The 23502-nt window shown below is 49.5% G+C and overlaps 1 protein-coding gene across 1 annotated transcript; it reads left to right on the forward strand.

Annotated features, from left to right (window-relative positions):
• Nucleotides 1-1259: 1259 nt before the first annotated feature.
• crip2 (cysteine-rich protein 2) lies at nucleotides 1260-22429 on the forward strand. The gene is made up of 8 exons (XM_035402632.1): nucleotides 1260-1472; nucleotides 16764-16858; nucleotides 19147-19204; nucleotides 19405-19539; nucleotides 20129-20197; nucleotides 21029-21123; nucleotides 21584-21641; nucleotides 22009-22429. Exons 1-8 carry the CDS (start codon nucleotides 1430-1432, stop codon nucleotides 22074-22076), a joined length of 621 nt encoding a protein of 206 aa, XP_035258523.1. The 5' UTR covers nucleotides 1260-1429; the 3' UTR covers nucleotides 22077-22429.
• Nucleotides 22430-23502: the final 1073 nt, after the last annotated feature.

The raw sequence follows: 23502 nt of genomic DNA on the forward strand, positions 1-23502 counted from the left end.
GGGGGGGGGGGGGGGGGGACACACACACGCACATAGAGCCTTTGGCCTGTATGCTGCAGTTGGGGGCGAGGGCTAGCCCAGCTCAGCCGAGGAACACAGCCAGAGACACACACCTGCTGCGCGAAGACTGCTGCTGTTGGGCAGGGGCTAACGGCACTTGGGCTAAGTGCTCTCTGGAGCCACTGGAGCCGCCTCCCCCTTTCCTCCCCTCTGCTCCACTGTCCTCTCCTCCCACGCCGGCTTTATGACTTAGAGCTTCACTTCGCATTCACTCTCCTTTTGTCATGTCCTTTCTCTCTCTCTCTCTCTCTCTCTTCTTCTCCCTCGTCCTGCTCCTGGGGAACAACTGTGCGAATGCAGCGAGACCTTTCGCGCTTAATGGGGGCGGGTTTGCTGAGTCGGGCGCGACGGATTCACTCCTCCCTCGTAACTTGAAGCAGTTTTTCCCATTATCTTAAAAGTCCCGGCAATCTCCGCGCGGCGCTGCTGATGTATTGCCGCTCTTGAGCGAAACTTTTCAGAGAAACAGTTTATTTTATTTTTTTTTTTTTAAAAGAAGAGAAATCAGTGACCTCAGAGATAAAGGCCTCTATTCACCCCGGTCACAGACGAGTTAGCGCTAATGGGGTGGGTAAATTGACATTGCCTTGGGAAATCGCTGGAGAATGTCCCGGCGCTGGAGACCTGCAGTATGTCAATAACCGTTCAGTCTCAACAGCGCTAGCGTGAATGAGTGAGTAACCTAACAACCACTGTTTGGAACACACACATAGTCTACAATTCCTCCTGCGAAAGATAACGTCGACGAGGGGCGGAGAATTAGGAGTCTAGTGTCTAAAAATAGAAACACCTGAATTCGCTGACATTTTTCCCAGGACTAGAGAGATATAATTTCAATTCTCTATCAGGAAATTGCTATGAAATATCCGCATTGAGCTGAATATGTTCCAACAGAGCGAATGTAGATGAAGCATTGACTGTAAATTTAAACGGTTTTACGTCTTCCGATGGAATTCCTATTCATTCCTAATGAAAGAGCAGATTGTTCATCCTCCTAGACGTCTCCGCGTTAGACATGGAAAATAAAAAAACGGGTGGAAGGAAAAGAGGGGGGTAGAAAATAGAAATAGCCCGCGCAAATGTCGCTGACTAAATTCATCCCCTCCTCAAACAATGACCGATCTGGGCGCTGGACTTAGAAGCGCGTGAAATGGGAAGGGTGGGTGCCAAGCAACGGAGGCAGAGAGGGGAGGGGCGATGCAAATAAAGAGAGGCGCTCTGACAGCGATGCCCCCAGGTTTCAGTGAAAGGAGCACTTGCGCGCCTGAGATAGAGTGCGAGCGAGCGAGATAGAGTGCGAGCAAAGCGTTCCTGCGAGCCTCCAAAAACAAAGTATTAAATAAACGATTGGCACTGAAAAATCTAAACCATGGCATCGAAGTGTCCGAAATGCGACAAGACAGTCTATTTTGGTGAGTGTCCTTTGATGTTTATTTTTGTTCATTATAAGCTGACCGTCAAGTAGTAGGAGGCTACAATAAACATCCGCCCATTTTTGAATGGAAGGGCGGTTTCGAACGGACAACCGCAGACAATTAAAAAAAAAAAAATCCTGGCACTTGTGTTGTCTAATATTTAGCAATGAATTGTGCTGTATAGGTGTAGCTGCATACCAAGTGAACAATATCGTAACCAAGTGCAGCTAGCGTCGGCAATGTTTATACAGTGTAAACTAAATAAACGAAGGGTGTTTTGCAAGCTTGATCGTAAGCAACATTATTTGCATGGCTAACGTTAACCTTTATAACTCTAGATCTGCTTTCAGGGATTTAAAAAAAATGTGTGATCAATTGCTACCTTGTTTATGTTGCTTCGTAGCTAACTAGACAGGTGGCCTAGGTGAAAAATATGTTTCATTCGTATTAGTGCACGTACAGCAATTACAAAATAAGAAAAAAAAATCTGTATTTATTTTGTTTACAGAATTCGTTCTTATTTTTGTAGTTGCTGTAATAATCATATTAGGAACGTAACGCTTGAATCTTTAAAATCGATTGGGGAAATGTATTTAGCGTTTTTAGATAGAATGCATTTTTCGTTTAGGAATACTGGAAAACGTAACATTGCTATATCATATTTCAAGAGTTGCTCCTTACTCAAATGTTAATGTTACTATTATTCCGTTTTCCCTATCCCATACTGTAAGATACTTTACATTTGAGCGTCTGAAGCCCCATTGAAGCCCATGTTTACCAAAGCACCTCAAAGAAACAAATGAATGGTGGCCTAGATAAATTAATTTGCATAAGGTGGCAGTGCAACGATAATAAATAGATAAATAAATATATAAGTAAACAAACCCTATGTATAGACACTTTACAGAAAAAAAAAGAAGATCGGCTAATTTGTGCATGTGTGTGTCTGAGTGCACGTGCACAATCGTATAAATGAAATTTGCAGTCTATTCAGAAACTGATTGATTATCTTACAGAAAATCCCCCGAGTGAAAATATGTAGCTTATGTAGAAGTTCACACTGAATGGAAGGGATCTGTCTTGGCACAAACGCTATTGTTCATATATTTGAACAGTGTATTGTGTCAGTACAAGCATTGTCTTCAAACGGACTGAATTATTTAAGACAACAGTGGCACGGTTCGGCCATTGTGGGTCTATTTTTAGTGGATTAAAAAAAAAAACCTGAATGCTGTGATTGCTCACACCACCACGGTCTTGAACAGGTCTTGTTTTCTTTTCACAATAAATCCACGAGTTGCATTGTGTAACCAGCCCAAACAGAGGTTTTCTATGGACTCCGTGATGTCTCTTTGTGCTGTGAATTTATTGAGGTTGTTACCTTGCACTGCATTGACCCCCCCTCGGCAGTTGTATGGTTGTACCGTGTGCCATTCTGTGCTTGTGCTGGCCATAAGCAAGCGAAGAGTGAATGCACGCCTCCTGGATGTCTCCTAACAAGCCAGGACAAACGTTTGATGTTGGGTTAGTGTGCCCATGTACGTTCATTAGCTCTAATCTGAAGACGGAATGACCGATCCTCCGTGTTCCATTGGCTGTTGGCCTTGGTCAGTTGAAGTTTTGGCAGTTGGAAGTTTTGTTCAGTGAAGCCTCGGAGATCGATGTGTCCTGATTGGAGGACGTCGTGCGGGGCAAATTCCGGTGAAATGCGGCTCTTCTCATTCGCCGTGACCACTCGGACGGCCGTTGCACGCCACATAGCTGCTGCGGAAATGCCAACGGCTTTAGACTGGACGCGTGACCTTTGTTTTCTCGCCGTCTGCGTGTCGATACGGCACGGAGGCCTTCATAAACAATCTAAATGTCGGTACGGTTGGGCCTTTTAATTCAGAGGCTGACAAATGATGAATGGCTTCCCTGTGTCATATTAATATTTCATGGACATGGCGGCTGTTGTAAGAATTAATTTAGCTATTTGGCTCGCGGCAGAACCTGGGCAGTTCAGTCTTAACCTTAGAAGCTTAGACTGTTCAGAAGAAAATAAAAGGACCTCTAAATTATGTCCAAAGCTATTCTACTCTGTGATTGTTGTTGATGGGTTCATCACCTAGAGTGCAAGATTTTTGATCTTGTGGTCAAACCGGGAGGCTTGCACTGTTATAGTAAAATGGAAGACCTACAGGAACAGGTTACCAGGCCCTTTAGAGAGGCTGCATGCATACCATAGAGAGGAAGAAGAGACTTTTTGGATCCATTAGAGAAACTGGATGAGTTTGGTGGCTGTGAGTGGTAATTATAAGGCTAATGTGACTCTGCACAATGTGCTGAATTGTATAGCAAAAATAATTCTGAGAGCAGGGGGCTTGAAGGTGGAGAAAATGAAGTTTGCACAAGTCAAAAGAAGGTGTTTTGTGCGTGTGTGTGCCGTATGTGTGCGTGTGTGTCTGTGCGCGTACATGTGTGCCGTTTGTGCGTGTTTATGTGCATGTGTGTCTGTGCGTGTGTGCGCATGTGTGTGTGCGCGTGTGTCTGTGCGCATATGTGTGTGGCCTAGTCGGTGCCTGTTGTAGGCATGGGCCTCCCATAGTGTTTGGACTGGTTCCTGGCCAGAGAGAGAATGAATTCTTTGGTCACGGCGCACTTCTGGAACTAATGAAGTGGGTAAAGGGTAGATCAGAGCCTCTGTGGGGCTGGACCCGCCCACGGGCAGAACGTCAACTGTCGTCCTGGAATTCTGGAATTCTGCCGGAACACGGCCCAGCCCAGGGAAGCGATGTGACGGAGGAGTAACGCTGGGTTACTACATTCCTTTAGGAATGTGTGGCATGCATGGGGCTCCTTCTGAAGCATGTCAGACCAGTGCGAACAGGATGAGTTAGGCCACTCTTTATCCAAGGGCACACATGCTGTGGGTTTGTGTAGGCTTGTAGTAGCGGCTGAGTAGTTATGCCAGCCTCTTGAGGGCCTGGGAGCTTGGAGGCTGTGAAGTCCTGAGAATAGGAGCCGACTAGTACATTCTTGTCTTTGATTGCGTCCTTGAAAGAAAAAGGGTCTTTCTTAGGGTGCAGAAATGAAACAGGAGAAATTCATGAAAGTTCCTTCCTCAATTTCATTTAAGGCTTTATAATTTATCCTTGTAGTCTGAGTTATTTTCCTGGGGGAAAATTGTATTCTGAACGAAAGAGAGGGAGATTGTGCTCCTAAAATATCTTGGACTACGTTGAGGACATTACAAAACGATTGACTCAGATCAGGCTTAAAAAAGCTATATGTTTGGATTCTCAGGAAGCATTTTACCATGCTTACATAAGTATCATAGGAGTGACTCATTTTAAAAAATGAATCAGCAGGAATAAAAGGGTTAGCAGTGGATTTCAGCAGAACTTCCATAAAACTGGTTTCAGCATAGAAAACCGAGATTAATAATGAGAGGGATGGCATTATTTGCATCCTTATTTGAAAATATGACCTTGACAAAGACATTAGTAGCAAGACTGGTTAATTTCCATGGTATTCAAAACTTTGGGGGTAGCCAAACGGTTTAAAAGTGAATTGGACAGCGGCAGGCTCGTGGCAACTGAGACATTTAAATGAGTGGCGTCTGGGACGCTTCGAACCTTCCAGATCAGGCTAGGTGCCCCCCCACGGACAGCAGGCAGGGCGATAAGGGCGGGGGAAACGCACAGCCTCTCTACTCTCTACCTTAAACTTACCTGCGTTCCCTGCGTTTACCTGACGAGCGCTGGGTTCGTCACAGGGCTGCATCAGTGGCACGGATGGAACACAGTTTACATAACAGAATTACCGAGCTGTCAGTGGCTGATCGTGCCGCGGCCCGGTAGTGGCCCGCTAAACCTACTCTGCGGGGGGGGGGGGGGGGGGGGGGGGGAATGCAAGCAGATAAGGCCAGCGGTACACAAGCTGCCACTTTAAGAGGTTCGCGCCAAAGCTGTGAGGAATATCGCGGAAGAGGGCCCCCAAAAAAAGCAATTGGGCCCTTTCCTGCTGAAATTATGGGATGCGAATGCTATAGTTATTGAGCGGTAACGATTTAATTTCCATTATCTAATGGAGGCTTAAGGTTGCAGTCTGCTTTTTTCAGAGAGGCATGTGCGATCCATTAACCTTTAAGTACTTTGTGCAACACCACTATTTTCCATTCAGTTGAAAAGGAGGGGCTTGTTTTTTGCTTTTTTTTTTTTTAATGCTGAGTGATTTAGAAGTTATTTTTACTCCTGAGTACATCTGTTGGGCTGCTGTAACAGTTCTCATTGGACTGCAATGGGGCTCTAACACTGGCCTGTAGGGTTTGGGATGGATAAGGGGACCAAGGCACACCGTACCTCTTGATTTACGTGTATGGTAATATAATATGGCTGAAAGAGCCATAGTATCTACTACCCTCCTTGACCAGTAATTATAGTCTTTTTTTTTTTTAGAAAATGGCCTCTTTCGTCAGGCTGTCGGAAAACGTGGGTGTCTTTCAGAAGGCCGTGAACCTTCTCCCAAGCCAACTGTGACTGCTTTCACCAAGTAGCTATTAAAAAGGTTACGTCTCTTCTGTGAACCTGGGTTCATTTACTGTGCGCGTGTGTGTGTGTGTGTGTCTGTGCGTCACGTGTGTGTGTGTCCGTCCCGCTCCAGAGATGTCCGCAAAGCTCCGTTTATTGCGGTTTGGATTATTTCGGGCGCACGGGGGCTGCAGCTCCGCCACATCTGCCGAGCTGCCGGACCGCTCACACTTCCCTTCCTTCGGCGAAAACCCGAATCTACGCTGACGATCCGGGCGGCTGCGGGAGTTACCCCTGCCGTCCCTGGCAAATGAAGAATTAAGACGATAATCATGTGACGGCCTGTTCGCACACGCGGAGTGTGGAAGGAATTCTGCGTTTCTGTGGAGCGGAACCCTGGGTGGGTGAATGTTAATGTGCCGTGGATGAGGAGAGGAGCAGTGCATCGCCGCTTGCTTCCTGTTTGACAGATGGAGCAGAACATGTGATACGACCTCCATGGCCCCTCTGTCCAAAGCTTCAAAGGAGCTGGCCTTGCTCGCGTTGATGTCTGTGGCTGTTGACCCCGGATTTAGTTTCTGATAGCAAAGGGATTTTCTCTCTGTAAATCCTTCATTGTTACTCGACACTGTAGTGGCAAAACTCATTTCCCCCCAATGTGTATATCTTTAAGTAATATATAGAGGACGTGGGTGCTGGTTTTTTCCCTGTTGGGCTGAATGGTTAGATAGGTGATTTTAGATTTGGATGATTTTTCCGATTTGGCTGATTTTTAGGCTGAGGTTTTAGGAACTGGATTTCCCACAAGCCTTTGCAGCACACTCAAGTGCTGGAATAAAAATTCAGCTATGTGAGCGCTGCACAAATTGAGTCTGGGCCGGTTGGCTGCACTGGGAGCAGGGAAGAGGTCCTGGGGGGTGTGGGGGTGGGGGGGGGGGGGTCTAAGGGAGGGGGGGAAGGGGGAGAGAGAATGCATAAATAAATAGGCCTGAGGCTGACAGCAGTGGCAGTGGGGCTGGGTCATGAGAACTGAGAGCAGGCCAGGAAATGGTCTGACCCCCTCAGGACAGAAAAATCCACTGTAATCATGGGCTGCCCTCTCCTTTCCCTCTGCCTCTCTTTCACTGCAATGGGTCCAAGTGGGAAAAGGAGCCGGAACAAGGAGCCAGTCACCCTTTCATATAGAGTGCTCTGTTCACTCACTCACACACTCTTTCACCCTCCCCTCTTCATTCATTCATCCTCTCCTTCACCATTCTCTCTCCCCTCTTTCAACCTCTTTCATTCACTTTTTTTTTTTACCCCTCTCTTCCCTCTCCTCACACTCACTCAGTCTTTCACTCATTCTCTATGCCCCCCCACCCCTCCCCCTTCCTCTCCTCTCTTCTCTTTCTTTCCATCCTTCCCTCCAGGCTGTAAATTCCTCCCCATGCTTAAGTTAAAATGAGGGACCTATTTAAACCCAGCCTGTGAAAGTACCTCATGCATCATAATGAATGCTGACATCTCTATTCGAGTAGCGCTGGCCTCTCACTCTTCCCTGCACTTCGGTACGCTACTCCATTTTCTGCTCGGCTGCGCACGGGGGCTAAGCTCCGTCCCGATTATGTAACGATTTCTTGCTGCTCGGTCACACTGTTGATCTTTGCCGTGACGTCACAATGCGAGACTCGTGTCTCTCGTCAATAGGGAACATGCTATCGCGATCTCTTCGTATCGAAATCTCCTCCGTGAGAATCAATAGCGGAGCGTGTGTTATTATTACCGGCCCTGAAAACACCGGCTTTGTAACTGATTTATCGCAGAGCAACGAAAAGATTCCTGCTTGGTTTTTTTTCTTTTTAAGCAAAAGCGACCTTTTAGTAATTTAGTATTTTATTCAGAATGATGAGGGTGTCATTAACTGGCTGTTTTTCAAAAAGGCTTTTGAAATGCAAATGTACTTTCATGCTTTCACGATGCGATGTCTTTTTAATTTAAAACAAAGCAGTGGAGACGCACATGCGATTTCTGAACTAAATGAGTGCCTCAGCTTTGAGAAGACCGTCCAATTTCTATGACTAAAGCGGCTCTAAAACAGACTTTCACATCCACCTAAAATGACAGTTAATATTTGACAGTTCTGAGATTTATTTAACGTGTATCTGTGTTCATGTCGTGAACCTCAGGCATTTGCGTTGTTTTTCTTTCTGGGTATCACTTTGAAGACAAGAGGGTGTAGGCAATATGGCAGCAACACCATTCACCAAATCAGTTAAATGACCAGTAAACAGTAAGTGTATGAACACTGTAAGCTATATATGGGTATCCAGCTGCCCTGCTTGTGAATACTTATTCTTTCTGCACTGAAAACGCATTTACGGCTCCTCTGGCGTGATTTTGTGCGCTCTGCCTGGTGTTTGGAGGGAGGGCAGGGGCGCGTGTCTCCGCTGTTTAGTCAAACTCGCGTCAGTACCTGGCCGCGAGGCTCGGGGGTCCGCTGGCGGGGCGTAGTTTGAGCTGGGCGGAGGAGGGCGGCGGCGGCGGCCAGTGGGAGAATGAGGTCATTTCCTCCTCTCCCCCTCCGCCCCCCCCCCCCCTCCCCGGGGCTCCCCTGTCCACCTCAGACAGGAAGCGGGCAGTCGCCGCCACAGTGCTCCCACCATCGCCGCCATCGTCATTGCAGGGCAGCACTCATGAGGCAGCTCGGTTTTTTTGGACACGGGAGGGGGGGGGGGGAGCCGGTGGCCTCGTCCCAGGCACAGCTTGCCCAGATATTGCATCAGCCTTGTGAGCTGGCCTGGGTGGGGAACCCTCTGTGCCCACAGGCGGAGGCTTCCAGGCCCCAGCAGGGTGGAGAGTGCCGCACAGCTGAGCATTTATGGCCTCTGCGGAAAAAAAAAACAACTCATTTGGACTCAAAAACAGGCTTGATTTTCCGATGCTATAATGCAGGGGCGCGCAGTCTTATCCCAAAAAAAAAAGGGGCCGGTGTGGATGCAGGCTTAGGTCTCAGCCCAGCTTCTAAGTCACATAATTCCACTTATCAAGGTCTTGATTGCAGCCCGTGATTGGTCAATTAGTTGAATCGGGTCTTAGTGCTGGGCTAAAACAAAAGCCTGCGCCCATACCCGCCCTTTTTTGGATTCGGTTAGACACCCCTGCCATTAAGAATGGAGAGATTCAATTGGGGAGTTTGGCAGTTGTGTTTCTCCTTCCCCCCCCCCCACCCCACCCCACCCCAGAGGCATTTTGTACCTCCAGACCTCGCTCCCACAGTGTGACCCTCTTCCTAGGTTCTTCATGAAAGGGGTTATGTAATTATTTTATCTTTTTGGCAAATGCACGCAAATGTCTGTGTGTGCGCCCATCTGGCAGGGTCATACAGAGGAGGGGGGTCAGGGGCAGGATGGGGGGGGGGGGGGGGGGGGGGGGGGGGGGGCGGGGGGGACCAGATGGCTTTTTATCACTGATGAGTGAAATAAGAATGAGTCCAGCTAACCATGGAAAAAATGATGCAGGAATTTCACTGATGGCGTAACTATCAACTGCCATACCTCCTATTCTGCTTGCCAGACACAATCGCACTTAATCCCTCGTTGCATATTTAATGCGTTCTTCAATTATTATTTCAACAAACAAACGTGCTTATAAAAAATTAGCTTTTAGGCACGTTTGTGCAAACGCGTACGGCAAGAACCTCGACTGTACTGCGATTATGATGTAATGTAGCATATAGATTTATTTACATATGGGTATGTGAAGTTATTTATAATGTCCATGCCGTGTGATGACTGCTTTCTCTGTGCCGAATGGAAAAACTGAAGGATATGAATAAGACTCTTGCCCTCTTTCATCGCTACACTCAAAGTCTTTCCTCCTAGAACCACACCCTTCGTAAATTCCACTCGCCTACCCAGAACACAAAAATATATATATATATACATACTGTCCACTCACTCATGCATCACTCCCAATTCAATCCCACAAGCCTCTGTATGACAAAATATGCTGGAAAAATACGTGAATATTTTGAGTTTCGAAGAGTACAGTCTTTATTTCTTTACAATGTATACATTCACTGGACCTTAAACCGAAATGTTTTTCTTTTGTAATGAAAGTATGAGAAAACGCAATACACTGTAATCGACACCACCCAAAATAAGACTGACTAGCGTGTGGACACAACAGTCCGTTCTCAAGATGGCTTCCAGTGTTTCCATGGAAACAGGGTTTTTTTGTTTTTTGTTTGTTTGTTTGTTTTCTCCTTCACAGATAATTCTATTCTGGAATAAAGAGGTGTATGTACAAGAGGCCCTCTCTGTGGCCCGAGCAGAGGCTCTCCCCCCCCCCCTTTCCGTATTATTGCATCATCGAAAAGAATGCGAGGGCAGACACGTGGGACTGAACGAACGCACAACCCCCCCCCCCCCCCGCATCAGAGAGCATGCTGGGAGTTCAGCCGAGCGAATGTGGTTCGTTTCACAGCGTGACTTTGCCGACGTAAACACTGAATGAGCCAAAACGCAGGGAGTCACTCTTCTCCATCTCTCTCTCTCTCTCTGTCCCAGCACAGTCCTGCCCCTCAGTCCCTCTGTTTGGGTGCCGGTGCCCCGTTACGCTTGGTAATTAAGCAGCGGTAATTATGCGGCGAGAAAAATAATCGTCCGTCGGGAACACCCCCATCCACCCCCCCCCCCCAGAAGACCTTTGTTAAATTACAGGTTCCGCGCGATTATTATTTCCCCGTCGTTAGTGTCTTGTCTAATTACAGCCGCCGGTTTTTACGCCATTAACCTAATTCTGATCATCATCTTGTTCCGCGCTGGGCCGAGACCATCTGCCTGAAGACAGGGGCTCTCACCCCCCCCCCCCCCCCCCCGCAGTTATCGTCCTGATGAACGATTCTCAGAACAACAACGGAATTCGGTTCTTATTTCTCATCCGAAACAAAGTCCGGACGCTGCTCACAGCTGTCAATAATATTCCATTGAGCTCAGCAGGATATGACAGCATTAATTCCTACAAAAAAAAAAAACTTTAGAGATGCACATTAAGCCATTTCAACAGGACATCACATGAGCGGCCTGTATCGAGGGTGACTTTTAGTGGCTGTTATTTATTTATTCATCCTCAGATTTAATTTTGTTTGTCCTCGTGTCAAACGGATTAAATCGTGTATTATTTGATTACCGGAGAAGGCAGGGTGCAGTTTACTCTTTCCACAGAATGGAAAAATATAAAGGGCATTGCTGTCTCTTCAGATTTAATTTTAAATCTTTTACTGTTCCTGTTACACACACAAACTATATTTTTGCTTTGTGCTCCTCACCTAAAGCACCTGTTGTTGTTTCCAAAGAGCTCTCTGGTTCCCATTGGACAGATATTAGCGATTAACGCTAATCAGTGATGGGGGGGGGGGGGGCGGGACTGGACAGCGTACTCTCGATTTAAATGGCCTCTGTAAAGAAGGATAGCCTTGTTAGACAGTGAAGTGATGGAGACTGGGATGGAGCTGGTGTTCCTGTGTTTTTCCCTGTCCCGCATGGCGTGTGGCCTACTGGAAAATCCAGTCCGGGATCCAAAGCAGGTGGGGTTGGGTGGGGTGCTGTGAAACTAGGCCATCGCTCTGGCACATATGCAAATGAGGAGGATGTCACCCGAACAGATGAGACCCGTCCAACGCTGAGGTGGTTCATGGCAACATGTCGCTATGACAGCCAAGTCCATCCTTGTTGCCATGGCAGCATGGAAGAAAGAACAGAAGTGCGCTCTTTGTGTGTGCGTGTGCGTGCGTGCGTCCGTGTGTGTGTGGGTGATTGCTTTATGCGTGTGTGTACGTGCATTTGTTTGTGTGCACAGTGATAATTAATTCCAACATATGCTCACTACAGTGTTATTATTACATTTTATCTTCATTTGTCTGAATTTGGTGTAAGTCACGGGGGGGCTCATTAATGAACCATGTTATTGTCTGCAAACTGACACACAGCGCTGACCATGCATATGAATGTTCTCTTACGGTTGAATAAGAGCACTGTTCAACAGAAGCACCTGCCCCCCTTTCATATACTAGGGCAGAGGTTTTTGGCACAAATGGGATTTTCAACCATGACCAGCTGGAAACATGCTTGCCCATACCGCACAGAAGAGAGTTTCAGTGCACAGCAGAGAGTTTCAGTGCACAGAAGAGAGTTTCAGTGCACAGAAGAGAGTTTCAGTGCACAGAAGAGAGTTTCAGTGCACAGCAGAGAGTTTCAGTGCACAGCAGAGGGTTTCAGTGCACAGCAGAGAGTTTCAGTGCACAGAAGAGAGTTTCAGTGCACAGCAGAGAGTTTCAGTGCACAGCAGAGAGTTTCAGTGCACAGAAGAGAGTTTCAGTGCACACAGCGTTTGCATTGACTCTCTGTGGGGATATGAGGCCTTGGGGTTATAAAGCACAGGCGATGGCATTTATTAGAGCATATTAGCACTAACCAGATTAAAGGCAGGACAGACAGTGTGTGTGACTGCACACACTGCAGGGACCGCTGTGGTCCAGGAGAGCCGGAGAGCGACCGATTCCCGTCTCCCCCCTGACCTGGCGCCCCAAGCGGAATCCCATTTATTCGGCGTTGGATGTTTAGAGCTGCTGCATTAGTGAGCGAGAGGTGCTTTCAGCGCGCTGTCAGCTCGGCGACCGGCCCCTCCCGCCACGGGGGGCGACGACGGGGCGACTGGAGCCGGAGGGCTGCTAGAAAACCAGAAAACCAGAAAACCGCGAGAGGAAGCAGGAAGTTGTAATGCGCGTATTATTTAGGAAGAAAAAATCTATTCACCGTGCCACAAAGCCATAAAGCACGCTGTCACTCCGCGCACTGTTACAACTTCACTGGTGTATTTGAGTGATCGAGGACCTGCAGGCAGAGAGCTGCTTTCTTCCGACAGCATCTTGCTTCTACCCACCAGTTTACAGGGACATATTGGAGCTAACAACCTGGTTTATAGGGACACATTGGGGATAACAACCTGGTTTATAGGGACACATTGGGGATAACAACCTGGTTTATAGGGACACATTGGGGATAACAACCTGGTTTATAGGGACACATTGGGGATAACAACCTGGTTTATAGGGACACATTGGAGATAACAACCTGGTTTATAGGGACACACTGGGGATAACAACCTGGTTTATAGGGACACATTGGGGATAACAACCTGGTTTATAGGGACACATTGGGGATAACAACCTGGTTTATAGGGACACATTGGGGATAACAACCTGGTTTATAGGGACACATTGGGGATAACAACCTGGTTTATAGGGACACATTGGGGATAACAACCTGGTTTATAGGGACACATTGGGGATAACAACCTGGTTTATAGGGACACATTGGGGATAACAACCTGGTTTATAGGGACACATTGAGGATAACAACCTGGTTTATAGGGACACATTGGGGATAACAACCTGGTTTATAGGGACACATTGGGGATAACAACCTGGTTTATAGGGACACATTGGGGATAACAACCTGGTTTATAGGGACACATTGAGGATAACAACCTGGTTTATAGGGACACATTGGGGATAACAACCTGGTTTATAGGGACACATTGGGGCTACTGATTATGTCATTGGTATTCAGTGGGAGTGGCTTGTATTTCATGCTTTGGAAGCATCCGTCATCAACATTTTATACGTGCTTTGTTCTGCAACATTCTGTGTGAAGTTGCAGTTTTTTTTTTTTTGTTTTGTTTTTTAACCGGAGTGCCCCAGTAAATTTTACAAGGGTAGAGAAACGGCTCTCTCCATTGTGTTGGCCGGGGAAAAACAGCTGCGGTTGGAGGACAAACAGGGTCCAATTCCTGAGGATTTCCTGTTGAGCTAATGGTGTTTTGTAAGGGGCTGTGTGTTTGTGCTTGTGGAGTTGTCTGGTGATGAGGGGGGGTTCTCTTTCATGTGAGCCCAGTCTTCCTCTACTCCTCTGGACTCTTTCCTCCCTCTGTCCTGTTTTCTCTCATGCATAACCTGTGGGCATGTGTGTGCATGTGCGTCTGTGTGTCTGTGGGTGCATGTGTGTGTGTGTGTGTGTGTGTGTGTGAGCGAGATTGTGGTACAGTACAGTGTGTGTTCAAGCTGGAGGAACACACACACAGCTGCCGGGCACAGCTGCTGTTCCATCCGAGCCCTTTGCTGTGGGATGGCGGATGGCGTGTGGCGGGGGCCAGAGAGTATGGGGAAGGGAGCAATGCTCACACCCCCGTCTCCCAGACGCTACGCTCCACACCCAAAACTTAAGCCCCTGTGAATGGCAGGGGTTTCTTTTGGCTGCGATCCACCCGCGCGCCGATGTCACTTCCTGATACGCCGATATTGTGTCTGTTTCAGGCCCCTGTCTCTCCTATCTGCTCTGTCGTCCTGGTTTCCTGCGAAGCGTCTTCGTAACGTCTTCGTCTCCGTAGAGACAAATAAAATGGGACCGACACAGAAAGAGTGAGCCACACAGCCTCTTAAAAATCATTTAACGCTTTTACTTCAGCAAAAAAAAGCGATTGTGCTGCAGGACGCAACTCGAGGGTGAATTTGATAAACGAGGAGTGAAATGCTATTGAAGTCCTCAGAGGAACCCCCCCGCCCTCCCCCCCCCTCCATTAAAAGCAAAACAGAAAACACCCTGTTGTCTCTGTAAGGACTGAAGTAATGGAGCTGCAGAGGAGGGGGGGGGGGAGGTGGGGGGGGGGGGGGGTCCACTTTGCCCAAATCGGTCCCTCGGTGTCCTCTTAGCTTACAATAACGGCTGTTTAGTATTCCGTTTGCCGCTCCCGGTCTTGCACTGCGCTCTCTCTCATTATTATTCAGATGTTTACTCTGCACACGGAGCGGGCCTTGGGTCTTCCAGCACGTCGCTGGCATTGATTCAGGTGAACAGTGTTTTGGGGTGGTCCCTAAACAGCTCCAGTATGACATGGCCTGCGTAGAGGGGGGGGGTCAGACAATAAACAGCAGCGTCGTCTGTTTTCTTTTTTAAATAAATGTTTTCCTGGATCTTAGACCTTTTTTTTTTTCTTTTAATTTTTTTTTTAACGAACACTTTTTGATTTTTATGTTTTTAAATGTTTTTTTTTTGTTGAAATAATGGGCGTGTGACTCCTTTCGTTCAGTGGAGAGTATCTGTGTATTGCTTCCAGCTATCTTTGTCACTTGGTTCAGCAAGGAAGGTCACGCAGTTCAGCACGGGCGAATTTCACAGCAAACATGAAGGGGCTTTGATAGTGGGGGGGGGGGAGGGGGGGACAATGCTTGTCCTCCAAATGGGACAGAGGGAGAGGGTTGGGGGGGGGTTAGAGGAAGCAGGAATTTGGGCTGTGTCCCGTGTGCGCAGTGGCGATAAGGGAAGGTGTTTCCTCTCCTGCGAGACCAGGCTCAGCACCCCTCTGCCATTGTGTGGCAGTGCGCATTTATAATTGGAAAGTGTAAAATTAGGGCCTGTGGTGCGTCTGCGGGGTAAAGGGGGGGGGGGGCAGGTCACAGAGGAGTGTGGGGGGGGGTCACTGTCGCTGACGCTTCGCTGTCCAGCTGCACTTTGCCCCCCCCCCCTCCCCCCCACCTCCTGCTCCCCCAGCCCCAGACATGACCTCATCCCTCCCTTGGTATTCCACACCCTGCGTTTCCATCGCTGTTCTGCAGACCGCGCCGCTGTTTTCCCAGGATCCCGTGGGGCGGAGTAGAGTAGCGCGGCGTTCTTCAGCTCTGTTCCCAGGGTGTGCTGCGTAAGCAGGGCTGGCTCCTGTTCCGGTTTTTGGGTGTTTCGGTCGGGCGGTACAGGAGCTTCACGGTGCAGTTTATTCGCCGCGCTTCTTTTACGACGCAGCTGTGTCGCGCTAGAATGCACTACATCAGCTGGAGATGGAGGAGGAGGAGGAGGACGAGGAGGAGGAGGAGGGAGTGATTGGCCAGTTATCCTAGGGGGTGATTAGATGGCCAGAATTGAGTTAGCCAGATTGGGGAATTGGCACATTGGGGAAACCCCATAGTGTTTGATAGGTAACACGGGGTCTTTAATGGCCACAGTGAATCAGGACCAGTTTATTATGAGCGATGTTTGTCTCTTACAGTCTTTTTTTTTTAAATTTTTTACTGTCACTTCATTGAGATTCTGGCTGTTTTCCTTGGTGCATGGGGAATACTGCCCCCTGCAGGTTTATTTTGGAGGTCTACCAATCCAAGTACTCTCTGAGCCCCGCCCCTCCTGGATTCGGCCTCTCAGACGGGGTGATGTGAGTGGCGGTTACCCCCAAAATGGCGTCCCCATCTATCGCCAGCCTTCTCAAACCGAATTGGGTGACGGCGTAGCGCAGTGGTTAGGGAACTGGTCTCACGTCTCCTAGGTTACGGGCTTCATTCCAGGAGGGGCAGCTTCTGCTGTGCTTTCTGAGCGAAGCACTCAAGCTGAGGTGCTTCAGTAAACATCCAGCTGTACAGGCGGGTTGTGTGTAAATAAATAAATAAAAAAACAATCTGTGTAAATTTGCTCTGGATGAGAGAGAGCGCCTGCTTCATGCTGAAATGCAAATCCTGAGTTGTGTACTCTATAGCCATTCTTACTATTCCAGGGTTATTATGTATAATATTTACAGAAAACAGTAGGCTAAGGAAGCTACGCCTATTGAAGAGGGAGTTCAGGGAACAGATGGAAAACTGTGTGAATTCCTTTCTTTGTGTGACCCCACTGGTGTGAGGTTTATCACTGGGTTGTTCCACCTTACATTGCTGATGATGTGTCCTCTCCGTCTCTCCCCTCTCTCACAGCCGAGAAGGTCACGTCCCTCGGGAAGGACTGGCACAAGTTCTGTCTGAAGTGCGCCCGCTGTAACAAGACGCTGACAGCAGGGGGCCACGCTGAGGTGAGTCGGGCAGGAGTCTGGAGGTTATATCTGAGCTGAACGGGAACTGCCCCTGGACAGACACGGCAGATGCGACTCCACCCCCCTGAAATTCACGTGCAATCATTGCAGAAGACCGGTGTGCAAATTGGGCATCTCGTTCCTCTTTATGTGTCCTGTCCTTTATAACAGAGGTCTACTCCACGCATTTTAGAAGCCCAGCCCCCACCCCCAATACCTCCCCCAGGGGCTTGTGAATGACCCATCACCCATCCTAACATGGCCCTGCTGTCTATTTGTCCCCTCTGACCCCCAACCCCCCCCCCCCCCCTTTCATACAGAAAGATAATTACACCCAGATCCGATTGATCCTTGTTCCGCATTTAATCTCCGTATGATTGCTTGTCAGTCCTCTGTACGGTCTCCTGTGAGATCTCCCAAATCCTGCTGCCGTGGCTGTGTTGCCATGGTGAGGACCGGTGTCCGATTGGTCAGGTCCTAGCGTTGTGTCACTGCGCTGAGGATTTGGGGCAGGAGGACGGGGGAGGTGGTTGAAGGGTGGGTGGTATGGATTCCACACCAGGACAGCTGGGTGATTGGAGTGCCAGAGTGCATTGTGGGACGGGAGTAGAGCGACGTGTCCGTTCTGTGGAGGACTGTAGTCTGGCTGGCTGCGGGGTCTCCGTACTGCAGGGTAAAAGCAGATGTGGGTCCCCCTGGGGCTGGTGGCAGATGGCTTTCCTCTTAAAGATTGGGCCACAGCCGCTCCCTCAGCGCTCAGAATGAAGTCCTCAGTCCCCCCCTAATCCGGTTTTTACGAGGTGGGGCGGGGGCGGGCTGAAAGGGGAGCTCTTGGCGCGTCTGGGTACAGGGCCCGGGAACTCTGGGAAGTGAGTTGGCCGGGACACCCAATCCGTCCCGCCGCCCAAAGTAACGAGGGCCACCGCAAAATGGGGGGGGGGGGGGGTGACGTCCCTCATGGACGGAGCGCTGAAGAGAAGCCACGGGAACAGGAGCCCTGTGAGACAGGGACAGGGGGGACGGGGGGCCCGGGGGCGGTGAGACAATGCAGCCCCTGTGTGTGTGAGAGGGTTGGCTGGGAAGGCCATCAGCGGAGTCCGTGATCCAGGCCGCTGCGGCTTCATTTCAGGTGCTGGCATGCGTGACCTGCGAGGGGGGGGGGGCGGGGGCAGGGGGGGGGGGTCATTTTCCTCCCATCCCCGTCCTTCCTTCCCTCCCTAAAAACACATTCCCCGCAGGGAGGAAGCCAGGCTGCGTCGGTTGCCGTAGCATGCAGGTGTGTTTTTCATTGCACGTGCGTAAAGAACACACATGAACGTGGCTGAGCTCGTGGGGGCGACATAGCTCAGGAGGTAAGACCGATTGTCTGGCAGTCGGAGGGTTGCTGGTTCAAACCCCGCTCTGGGCGTGTCGAAGTGTCCTTGAGCAAGACACCTAACCCCTAACCCCTAACTGCTCTGGCGAATGAGAGGCATCAATTGTAAAGCGCTTTGGATAAAAGCGCTATATAAATGCAGTCCATTTACCATTTAGCTCCTTGTGAGAAGTGCATTGTGGGTACTGTCCCTGTGCCTGGGGAGTTCCTGCCCCGACTCCCCAGCGCTGGTCTCAACGTGCTGGCCTGGATGGCCCCTGATTGGCCCCTGAGGAGAGTCCAGACATTCTGGTCCGACCCAAAGGCTCCGCCTCCACCCCCACAGCCTGTTTCCCTGGCAACGCTTATCTGTAAGAGGGAGGGGTGAGAAGGCGGTGTGATGTGATAACTCTGCTTCCGTTCTCTGGCCTGGATGCAGGGCTCCCCCCTCCCCCCCTTTGAGGAGGGGGGGGGGGGGGGGGGGGGGTCTCTGTGTTTAATTCATAAACAGTGGGCGTCTCTTGGCAACCGCCGGCCTTATCTGGGGCGGGAAGCGTCTGCGCCCTCCGCCACGGGGGCCGGCTCGAGCGGACGGAGAAATCGGGGAATGCGGCGGACGGCGCGGCTGAGCTCTTAAAATGGAAAAGGGGGGGAGACGCGGCCAAGCGTCTGGAGAGGCAGACCCAGACGACCCTGTCTGTTTTAGGAACCGGTCTCAAGAGTTTAAATCTGCGCTCCTCGGGGCGCGGCACGAGCGGTATGAGTCTGCGCTCCCCCGAGCTGAAGCTAATCGCCCTTCCGGTGTTCGCTGGCGGCACTGGAACGAGGACGATTTAATTACAGATAGCGCTGACCGTCGTGAGCGGTCCGTCTGACACCTCACTGTGACCCTTCGGCGGCTTGTCTCATTCGTTTTTATCTCTCCTTTCCGCAGCACGACGGACAGCCCTACTGCCACAAGCCCTGCTATGCTACCCTCTACGGACCAAAAGGTGCATTGCATCTCCCTTTGGTTAATTCTATCCATTTGTGACCGTTGGGTCCTCCTTGCGCGCATGAGAACCGTTTCTTGTTCTGTGGTATGCCCTTTTACCTCGGCTGTGGAGGATGTATTGCTTGGTTATGCATGTCTTTGTGCTGCTCGCGCAGCTGTGGCGCTAACCGGAGCCTCTTCGCCTCACCTGCTCTCCAGGTGTGAACATCGGGGGGGCGGGCTCCTACATCTACGAGGCCCCCGTCAACAGCGAGCCCGCCAGCGTCCCCGTGGAGACCGGCTCCAAACCCGAGGAGAAGAAGGCGTCCGCCCCGCCCAGGGGTCCCGTGAAAGGTAACATGGGGCGGGGATTGACTGGGAGAACGACCAATATCCGAACCAGACGGGAAGCAGAGGGCCCTCTGGGAAATGTATGCGCGACCGGGGCCTTGCAGAGAGTGGGAGTGCGTGAGAGAGAGAGAGTAACTGTATCCGTCATAGAGACCTCCCATGATAAGATAAGGGTTTCCCAGCAGCCTAGATTCAGGAAGATGTTTACTTTCTAAACCGGGTGACATGACAGGAAGTAGAGCATGTGGTGTTTTTTTCCCCCAGCTGTATGCCAGCGCTCTAACTTCCCTTCTCCATTCTGTTTTTCTCTCTCTTTCTTTCCATCTCTCTATCTCCCTGTTTTATTTACATTAATCAATGTGCGTAAACAGCTGTGGGAATTGAATTTGTGTCTCGGTAACATAATTTACAAATAATAGATAACGGATTTGTCCTTACTCCTACTGAGGTGATCATACAGTGTAACAGGAAATGCTGGAGACAGGCTCTGTCCCTCCAGCTCTCTTGGTGATTATGAAAGTTCAGACAGTAGGAGGCGCCATTCAGTCCCTGTTTAATACGGTCTGACTTTTTACTCTGTTCCCCATTTCAGCCGCGAGCATCACCACCTTCTCCGGTGAACCCGCTCTGTGCCCCAGATGCAACAAGAAAGTGTATTTCGGTAAGTCCTGCGCCCCTCAGTCACATGACCACCTCGTGGGAGGCGTGACATCTGCTGGCTGCTGCGGGGCGCGGGGCCCGCAGGGGAGGGGGCGGCTCTCTGTAGAGCCAAATCTGGGCGGTGTGGGATGACCACCGTGCGCGTGATGATGTCTCTCTTCCTCTGAAGAGCCCACGAGGGGAACCGTGTGCGGTGCAGTCAGTGTCGTAACGAGCCGCTCGGGGAACGAATCGTTTTTTTTTTGTTTTTTTTGGGGGTGGAACACGAATGCGTCAGTAAAACGGAATCAGTTCATGACGGAGTCGTGAGAAATTTAAACCGATTGCCACACGTCAGAACGTCTCTGTTCCTTTGGAGTTTTCACAAAGATCTTCTTTTGTTGCCGTTTGAAGTTTGCTTCATGACATTTTTTTTTTTTTTTAAGTGGGTGCTGCCCTCTGGTGGACATAATCTGAAACGGTTCGACATACGGGTAATCTCCTCGAGCCGAGAGCCAAAATCTGAGAAACATTGCAAAGACCGTAGCCGACGCACGTTGAAATCAAATGCAAATGTTTATTTAAAAAAAAATAAAAATAAAAAAAACAGTAACAGCACTGTTGACGTTCCAAAACAAAGCAAGATCTTACCGAAGTCTTGGAGTTTGCTGTGCTGTTTAAATCCAAGCGAGGTGTTGATTTCACCGACTGAAGGAAAATCTTCCTACGTTCCCCCTGCTTGGACCTCATGCTGGGAGGAGGAGGAGGAGGAGAGAAGGGGGTGGGGGTTGGGAGGTTGCCGGGCGTTGGGATGCAGTCGCCATGGTGACGCGTGTCTCCCTCTGTGTGACAGCGGAGAAGGTGACGTCCCTGGGGAAGGACTGGCACCGGCCCTGCCTACGCTGCGAGCGCTGCAACAAGACCCTGGCCCCGGGCAGCCATGCCGAGGTGAGAGAGGAGGAGAGGGGAGGAGGGGAGGAGGAGGGGAGGAGGGGAGGGGGGGGGGAAAGGGTAGAGGAGGAGGGGAGGGGGGGGAGAGGGGGGGGGAGGGGGGAGAGGAGGAGGGGAGGGGAGGAGGAGGGGGAGGGGGGGGGGAGGGGGAGGAGAGGAGGAAGAGAGGGGGAGGAGAAGAGGGGAGGAGAGGAGAGGAGGAAAGGGGGAGGAGAGGTGAGGGGAGGAGAGGAGAAGAGGGGAGAGGGGAGTGGGGAGGAGGAGGAGAGAAAAAGGGCAGAGAGCAGGAGAGAGGGGGAGGAAAAAGAGGAGGGGGGGAGGAGGAGGATAGGGGGAGGAGAGGAGAGAGGATCACCTCTTCAGGGTGTATACAATCAAGTCAGCTGCAAACGTCTGTGCACATTTAATTATGGTTGATAATCTGGTTGATTTTTTTTCTTTTCTTATTGTTCTACAGCATGATGGACAGCCGTACTGCCACAAGCCGTGCTACGCTGTGCTCTTTGGGCCCAAAGGTATGCTCACGCTGGCTGCGTTCTGTGTTCTACACTGACCTCTAGGTGGAGCCACTGTCCTATGCATACAAAAATAATTATGTTGATTTAAACCTGCTGGATCTCTGCAATAATATGTTCTTTGCAGTGTTTTGATCAAATTCCTAACTGTGCAATTCATAGCTTGCACAGCTTATGACTAAAACCCTGCCTATGGGCAGCCCTACGGCAAATTACTGAAAGTTTGTTTTCATGAATAAAATGTAATGATATAACTTAACACCTGTAAATTACAGTCACGCTCCTGGTATCTCTACGGTAACCGAAACCCATACCGCATACCTTGTCATTCACAAAAAAAAAAAACATTTTGTCCCCTTCCCTCCAGGAGTAAACACAGGGGGGGTCGGGAGCTACATCTACGACAAGATGCCCAGCACCGAAACCCAGCCTTGAACCTTCGTCCACCACCACCCCCAGCCGCGCTGCCCCAAGACTCCTGTGGCCCCCAGTATTCAGTTACTCAGACGAGCCCCTCCCCACCCAACAACCCCCCCCCCCCCCCCAACCCCCCAGGTCACCTTCTCAGGCTTCGGTAAAGAATACAGTCCCAAGACTGCTGTGGTCCCCAGTATTCAGTAACACAGACAAACCACTCCCCACCCCACCCCACCCCCTCTTTGCCCCAGAGTGTCTGAGAGTGCTGGCCTGTTGTCCCCACAGTACACCGGGATACACACATACACACACACAAAGACAATCACACACACACACACACACACGCACACACACACACACACACACACACACGCACACACACACACACTCTCATTCACACACACACACACGCACGCACGCGCACACACACACAATGTCATGATAAAGGTGTAAATATTTGCAAATCTGCTTGTATGTTTGTTTTTAGGTCACTGCCCCCCCACCCCACCACCACCACCACCACCACCAGACCGATAAATTAAATACAATTAAGTTTTCTTAACCAAATTGGACAAAAATCCATCTTTGACACTCTGCTGTCAAAAAGATTGTCGAATGTGACCAGTACAGAGAAGCACATTTTGGACGATGAGCCCAGACTGATGCAGGTTTAGCACAGATCAGCTCTTTTTAAGCGTTTTTGAATAAAATGCTGACAGGTGGATAAATTTCACCTGAGATGGTGGGAGTCCAGGTGTTTTACAGAAGCACGGCCATAAATCTGTGGAATGTTTTAAAGTGTAGGTTCATAGTTTGGCTCCTCTACAACATTCTTACCAATAAAGCAGATAATAGAATTTTTTTCCCCCTGTTCTTGGACATCTGCAGTGAAAAGGAATTTGGAATAATGTCTAACTAGAACTGCATTTTTTTGGAGGGGGGGCGGGGGGGAGTGTGTAATGTGCACTTGTGAGGTTGATAGAGTCAGTGTGTGGGTTGGGGGGGGCAAAAGGGCCAAAAAGGTATTCAGGGGAGAGACGTTAAAAGTATTTATTGAGGTTTTGTTTTTTTTTTGTTGTTGATGTTTTGTTTTTGTTTTTAACCAGAAAGTATACACAAAAACAAGCCGTTTTCCTCTATCCAGGCAAGGGGAAGAGAAGTTTTAAACATTTATGTACCCTTTTTTTTGAAAGAAGTATTTCTTATGCTGTCAAAATTTCTGACTAGAAAGCTATCCCGGTAGTTTTCTTGAAATGATAATAAACTTAAATAAAAGTATTAGCTTTGCCGATAGGACGTAGCCTTTAGAGCAACGCAGCTTAGACACGATAACCGTCATTCTGTGAGAATGCGCGCTGGTGTTGTTGCCGCTTTTATGGTTTTGATCAAAATGTCTCCAGTAGTGTGGCTTTGAGCACTTAAAAAAAGACTGTCAGGACAACCT

This window comes from Anguilla anguilla, chromosome 1, assembly GCF_013347855.1.
Source record: "Anguilla anguilla isolate fAngAng1 chromosome 1, fAngAng1.pri, whole genome shotgun sequence".
Lineage (NCBI taxonomy): Eukaryota > Metazoa > Chordata > Actinopteri > Anguilliformes > Anguillidae > Anguilla > Anguilla anguilla.

Bases quoted from the DNA above. Each gene is read 5' to 3' on its own strand.
- crip2 (XM_035402632.1), top strand. From the start codon at position 1,430: ATGGCATCGAAGTGTCCGAAATGCGACAAGACAGTCTATTTTG. The intron at 19,205-19,404 runs GTGCATTGCATC...CCTGCTCTCCAG, and splicing joins TACCCTCTACGGACCAAAAG to GTGTGAACATCGGGGGGGCG. The intron at 20,198-21,028 runs GTAAGTCCTGCG...TCTGTGTGACAG, and splicing joins CAACAAGAAAGTGTATTTCG to CGGAGAAGGTGACGTCCCTG.